At 62.1% G+C, this 6452-nt stretch overlaps 1 protein-coding gene across 1 annotated transcript; it reads left to right on the top strand.

Moving 5' to 3' along the window:
- On the top strand, window positions 309-5406 carry HES4 (hes family bHLH transcription factor 4). Its single transcript, XM_003481929.4, has 4 exons — window positions 309-753; window positions 834-929; window positions 1032-1119; window positions 1209-5406. The coding sequence occupies exons 1-4, from the start codon at window positions 646-648 to the stop codon at window positions 1601-1603; spliced, it is 687 nt and encodes a 228-aa protein (XP_003481977.1). The 5' UTR covers window positions 309-645; the 3' UTR covers window positions 1604-5406.

The raw sequence follows: 6452 nt of genomic DNA, 5'->3' as shown, positions 1-6452 counted from the left end.
AGCAAGGTGGGAACGCAGTTGCCACCCCCACGTCTGAGGTTGGGAGGGAGGGGTGCTCGGCAGTTGGTGGGCTCCCAGGGGACATTGTCTGAAGGTCGTTGTGTGGAATGCTGTCGTGGTAGCCAGATGCGGGGGCGGGGCGGGGCGGGGCGGGGGCACCCCACCCACCACAAGGCTGCGGGCCAATGAAGACACACCTGTCTTTCCACACAGACCCCCTCCTAACCCGAACTTTCCTATCCCAGTCCTCCTGCCCCATACTCCGCTTGGAACCGAGGAGGGGCCGCGGCGATTTTCCCGCCTCCGCCCTGCGTTGCCAGAGGCGGGCGCCGGCCGGTTGCCCCAGCTCGCCTTTGTCGCCGGCGAGTCGGTGGGCTGGGAGAGGACGCGTGATTGACAGTTGGCGGGGGGCTGAGGGAGGAGCGCCGCGGCTCATTGGCTGGCGCGAGCGTGGGAAAGAATGCGGAGCCGGGTTCACACACCCAGCGCCGGCCCTGCCTTAAATAGCCGGGCGGCTGGCGGCGCGCGCTCGGTCCCGGAGCGTAGGACCGTCTAGAGAGCGGCTCGGGAAGCCGCGCGCCCCAGCCGGCGGTCGGCCCCAGGCGGCGTCCTCCGCCCGGCACCGGGAGGCGCGGGGGGCGCACCATGCCTGCAGACACCCCGGGGAAGCCGAGAGCCTCGCCGCTGGCAGGAGCGCCGGCCAGCGCCAGCCGAACCCCGAACGAGCCCCGGAGCGCGGCCGAGCCCCGAAAGGTGGGGACCTGGCCGGGCGTGGGTTGGCAGGATGGGAGCGGGGGAGAGGGGAACTGACTCACCCACTGCCGGCCCCGCAGTCCTCCAAGCCCGTCATGGAGAAGCGGCGTCGAGCGCGCATCAATGAGAGCCTCGCCCAGCTCAAGACCCTCATCCTGGACGCCCTCAGGAAAGAGGTGAGTCGGGGGCGGGAAGGGTGAGATCTCCGGGCCGAGGCGTGGAGCCTGGAACCTGGGCCCTCCTGGGCTGCCATCCGCTCACGTCAGCCCTGCCCCTAGAGTTCCCGCCACTCGAAGCTTGAGAAGGCGGACATCCTGGAGATGACCGTGAGGCACCTGCAGAGCCTGCGGCGCGTGCAGGTGACAGGTGAGGCGCGGAGCGGAAGCGGCGCGGGGTAGGGGGCGCGGGGACCACCCGCTCGGGCGCCCACCGCCTGACCCCTGCCTCCCCCGCAGCCGCCCTCAGCGCCGACCCCGCGGTCCTGGGCAAATACCGCGCCGGCTTCAACGAGTGTCTGGCCGAGGTGAACCGATTCCTGGTCGGCTGTGAGGGCGTCCCGGCCGACGTGCGTTCTCGCTTGCTCGGCCATCTGGCCGCCTGCCTCGGCCAGCTGGGGCCCCCGCTCCGCCCGGTTCCTCCGTCCCTTGTTGCGGAAGCCCTGGCGCCGGACGTCTACGCGGGCCGACCGCCGCAGCCGGACTTCGACAGCCCCTTCCCCCCGCCGCCGCGCCCCGGGGCGGCCTTCGCGCTGCCGATCCTGCCGGGCCGGACTGGGGCGCCCCTCGCCGCCGCCGGAGCCGGGGCCGGGCCGCAGGGCCAGGGCGTGCCCTGGAGGCCGTGGCTACGGTGAGGTTTCGGTCCTGGACTGCAGCGGAGGCCGAGCCCGGTTCTAGGGCCGCGGCCTTTGCTGAGATTGATCCAGAAGATATTCACGTCAGAGACCGCGTGGAGAGTTCTGTTTCGTTGTCTCTGTGAGGAGTCCAGACACGGAGGCCCAGCAGCCGGGGTCAGCTGCTGTCTTTGAAGCCGATGTCTCTGCACGGGCGGGCGGGGTGGCTTTTCCCCAGGCCGAGCCCTGGGGCCCCGTCCTTCTGCGCCCATCTGTGCTTGGCAGGTGCGCCGCGCGGGCGTTCACCTCGCGTTGCCTTTGCCTGTATCTATCCGCACTGGAGTAGCGACCCCTCTCGAGGTGGGGTGGGGGGATGTGGGAGAGGTCCTTCAGGAGGGTCAGGCAGGACTGTGACAGTCATCACTTCTTCCAGAACATCTTCCAGTGCTGGGTACCATTTTTTTTTTTAAAGGTACCTTTCCCCACTCCCACCCCTGGAGACTCTGGAGGGTGGAAACATGTATTTTCACACTGTTGTCTCAGGGCTAAGCTGTGGTAAGGGGTGACTGTCCCTGAAGTTTCTGTTCTGGCCTGGTCCACCTCTTGGCTGCTCGAGGCTGAGCACGAACCCACCTGTGCCCACCCACAGATTGAAACTGCCAGTGTCCAGTTCTACTGTGTGCCTTGCTCTGCCTTGAGAGGGAAGCTCCCCTGGCTGTGCCCTCCTGAGCACCTGCTGTGTGTTGGCCCTGCAATACAGCGATACTAGGAATCAACCCGGGAGTCACTGTCCTGCGGTCCCAGGTCTCCCCAGCCTGCTGCTGGCAGCTATGCTCCAGGAGACACGAGGGAGTGGTCTGAGTCACACAGCTGAGACTGAATTGTCTCATCCTGAGCCCTCCTGAGGCTAAGGCAAGATCTACTTCCCAACCAGAGCCAAGTTCATCAGATGGTTGCCTGCTGCCTGCCTGGCCAGGAACCAGCAAGGAGGAGGAGGCTGAGTCACTGCCTGAGGGTGGTCTGCCCTTCCTCCAATGGCTCCAGCAGCTTCCAGGTCCATGTTATGGGCAGGGTTCACCTGTCCTCCTGGACTCAGCCATGTACCTGTCAGGGCCCTCCAAGTCCCCACCAAGCCAGTGCCCCCCCCCCCAAAGACTCTCTGGCTGCCTGGCCCATCTCCCTGAGGGTCCAGGGCCTGGACCAGTGGCAGACATGTGGGCCAGGTGTTGCACCCTAGAACGTACACACATTCAGCAGTCCAGGCCCTGGGGAGGCTCAGAGTGCTGGGTTACCAGCAGCACAGTGAGGGAGTTACTGCTGGCTGGCTTGGGAGGCCCTCTCCAGCAGGAGAGTTTCAGAGGGTCCATTTCAGGAGCTGGAAGTTCCACTCCAGAGCAGGAGGGAAGGGCCTGGGGCTTTGGGATATGAAGCCTGGTGGGTAGGTAGTGGGTGGTTGGGACCTGCTCAGAGCTGGGCTCCACACGGCCTGCAGGAGTAATGGGAACTGTGTGGCCAGAGAGAAGGGCTGCCTGGGAAGATCGCCTGGAATTGAGACCTCTTACTCTCTCTTCCCAGTCTCTAGCCCCGACCTCCTGTCCCTATGCCGTGCCTGCCCCTGCACCATTTCCTTACTTCCTGTTCCTGATAATCTATTCTTTTTGTCTTTTGTCTTTTTGTCTTTTGTTGTTGTTGTTGTTGCTATTTCTTGGGCCGCTCCCGCGGCATATGGAGGTTCCCAGGCTAGGGGTCGAATCGGAGCTATAGCCACCGGCCTACGCCAGAGGCACAGCAACACAGGATCCGAGCCGCGTCTGCAACCTACACCACAGCTCACGGCAACACCGGATCGTTAACCCACTGAGTAAGGGCAGGGACCGAACCCGCAACCTCATGGTTCCTAGTTGGATTCGTTAACCACTGCGCCACGACGGGAACTCCCTGATAATCTATTCTTGAGATGCTGAGAAGCTATTACCAAGAGATCTTTGTGCTGAGGACACTGTTAACTCACCAGGGACCTCTTGGACTCTGAGGGATCCACGCTGTTCTGGGATGGGCAGGCCCCCCATCTCACCCCTTTGTGCCCAGCCCGGGCATTCTCTCCTTGCTTTCCCACCCGAGGCAGCCACCCTAGGCTCCAAGGGCTCTGGAGGCCAGGGCTGTGTCTGTGTCACTCACTCCTGTCCCCAGCACCTGCTTGGAACAGGAAGAAGCTCAGGCCGTACAGACCTAGTTAAGTAGCTTGGATAAAAGAGGAGCCAGGAGGTTTGCAGAGGGGTGTCCTTGGTTAGATTAGGGGAGTCTGAGGAAGCACAGCCCAGGCTGAGGCTGGGTGCCTGTGGTGATGCAGAGGGCAACAGGGGAGGCCCCAGAGGAGCTGTCTTGGGTCCCCTCTCCTGGCTGCTCCTCAGCAGCTGAGGGCAGCACCCTTGCCTCCAGCTGTGGAAGGAGCCATGCCCCATCCCACTCAGCGTGGACACCTGCCCCGGCCACAGCGAGCCAGGGTGGGGTCTCCTCCTCACACTGGGGACTGTTCCTCCTTCCCGCTCTCCCCACTCTTCCACCCATTTCCCGATCCTCCCCTGCCTCAGAGGGGGGCTGGGTAATTCCTCTGTCCCACTCCATCCTCAGCTAGTATTGTCTTGGCTTCTGGCTTCTGTCTTGCAGACCTTACCTGCTGGGCGATAGAGGAAGCACCTTCTCCGGGCCGAGCCCTGTGGAGTGGGTGGGGGAGGAATCAGGGCTCCCTCCTCCTGTGGGGGAAGTGGCCCTGAAGGCCTGCTGGTCATTTCCCGTCCACGCAGGCTGAGCCTCATTCTTCTGTGGCCTCCTTCCAGCCCAGTCCCTGGTGACCAAGGGTCAATGAATGTTTACTGAATTCAGGTGCACAGTCAGGTGCTCTGCCAGCCTCTGTGGGTCCCAGTCCTGTGGAGCCTTGTGAGTCTGGCTCCCTGTGTCTTGCCTGTGGGTCCAGAGCTTGGGGACCAGACAATGACAGCAAATTATAGGTGTTTGAAGTCAGGAGAAAGAATGGGTCCCCATGGTGGCAGAAATCAGCCCGGCCATGCCCATGAAACTCCAGTCACTTGGGAATCTGGGGTGGGCCAGGGCCTGGGGCTGCTTGGATCCTTGGCTTGTGAGAGGTCAGGCCTTTGCTCACAGCCCCCACCTCCTGCCTCAGAGCCCCTGTGCTCACCTAATTATCCCCGGGCTCCAGAAGCCTCCTCCCTTCCTCTGGCATGCCCTGGCTCCAGGACCTGCTTGCTTTTCCTGGGGAGGAAGCTGTGATCAGAGGGCTCTGCTCTCTGCTCCATGGAGCCCTGGGGCCATGCCCACCCTGGGATACACTTATGGGCGAGGAAACAGGCCCTAGGGTTGTTGGCCTCCCAGAAGGCCCCCTGGTATTCAGCCAGGTGAGTGTACTGAGGTTGGCCCATGTGTCCTGCAGAAGATGAGGTTGCGGCGGCTCTAGGTCCACCTTCTTCACTCTGGGGCCGGCCAGCTATCCTTTGCTATGGAGGTGCCAAGAAAGTGTGGAGTTTAGAAGCAGATCCTCCAGCCCTGCTGGGCCTTCAGATGAGATTCCAGCTGCTGCTTACACCTGAACGGCAACCTCATGAGAAGCCCTTAGCCAGAACCATCCAGTTGAGCAGCTCCTGGACTCCTAGCCTTCAGAAACTTTGTGAGATAATAAATGCTGGTTGTTTAAATGTTAAAGTGATAAAGTTTAGATTGATTTGTTATGCAGCTATAAATAAGTTTTATGTAAAACTTAAAATAAATAACAATAGCAATAAACAACTAATGTGCCCCAGTCACCCAGGGCCAGCAGCGTGTGCCCATGTGTTTCTGGGGTTGTGGAAGGGGTTGGGTGGGGCAAGGACAGAATCAGGGTGGGGGTGCGCTCAGAGACAGCTCTTGCAGCTGTGGCAATAAGCCTGACATCCATCGGGAAGTTCCCCACTGAGCCCTAGCTGGGGTGCTGGGACAGGCCACAGGCCCTGGAAGACCAGCACCGTGCCAGCTTCCATTCCATGCTAGGGCTGACCAGCCACAGCCCGGGACCCTCCCTGTGGCTTCTGGGCAGGGCTGGGGCCCGTTACTGTCTCGGGAACAGACAGGGCACATGAATCAGAGGCACGTGTGAGAGATGCTCCATGCTGCGGCACACAGGGCCCATGCCCAGGGCGGGCCTGGCCAAGCACAAACCCTGTAACCCATCCCCGGGCCACAATGACTTGCTCCCAGTGAGCACATCCACCCTTTTTGCAGCCTGGTATCCATGGTTCCCAAGAAGCAGCAGGCTGCTGCTGCCTCAAAGCTGTCTTTTCCTGGTGGCCTGCCTGACCCTGACACCTTCCTGGGCTCCTCCTGGGAATGAGGAACTCCCATGTCTGTGGGGGGAGGCAGGGGCTCCGTGTACACTATGCCAGCATTGGGAACCTGAAGCCCTTTGCTTGGCCATCAGCACCCACAGTAAGGAAGAGGCACAGCCTTGGGGGCCTCCCACTTCCTACCTTCCCATCCTTACCCTCTAGAGGGCCAGAGGCTGGTGGGGGAAGAGGGCTTCCGCAGCTGCAGCCTCCCTCACCCCCAGCACCCCTTGCTCTGTCTAGCACAGTGGGGTAAGTGTCAGCAGCCCTGGGGGTGGGGAGGCACCACCAACCTCTTCTGGCCCCCAGACCATGACCTGGGCCATACACGCACATCCAGGGGCCGGTCCCCATCCAGAGCACCCCCAGCCCCTGACCCTCCTTTCTCAGGGTCTCGAAAGGCCCTTGGGTTTCCCCTGCCAGCCCAGGGTCAGGAAAGTGTTAGGCAAGAGCACCGTTTCTCAAGCAGTCCTCATGGGAGGTGGAAGTCCTTTCGT

The sequence above is a fragment of the Sus scrofa genome, chromosome 6, assembly GCF_000003025.6.
Source record: "Sus scrofa isolate TJ Tabasco breed Duroc chromosome 6, Sscrofa11.1, whole genome shotgun sequence".
Taxonomy (NCBI): domain Eukaryota; kingdom Metazoa; phylum Chordata; class Mammalia; order Artiodactyla; family Suidae; genus Sus; species Sus scrofa.
Note: the sequence above shows the minus strand (reverse complement) of the source record. Positions and strands in the feature narration are given on the sequence as shown.

Excerpts from the sequence above, each read along its gene's own strand:
- HES4 (XM_003481929.4), top strand. The coding sequence starts at position 646 with ATGCCTGCAGACACCCCGGGGAAGCCGAGAGCCTCGCCGCTGGCAGGA. Across the intron at positions 754-833 it reads GCGCGGCCGAGCCCCGAAAG|TCCTCCAAGCCCGTCATGGA; the intron begins GTGGGGACCTGG and ends CCGGCCCCGCAG. Across the intron at positions 1,120-1,208 it reads GCGGCGCGTGCAGGTGACAG|CCGCCCTCAGCGCCGACCCC; the intron begins GTGAGGCGCGGA and ends CCTCCCCCGCAG.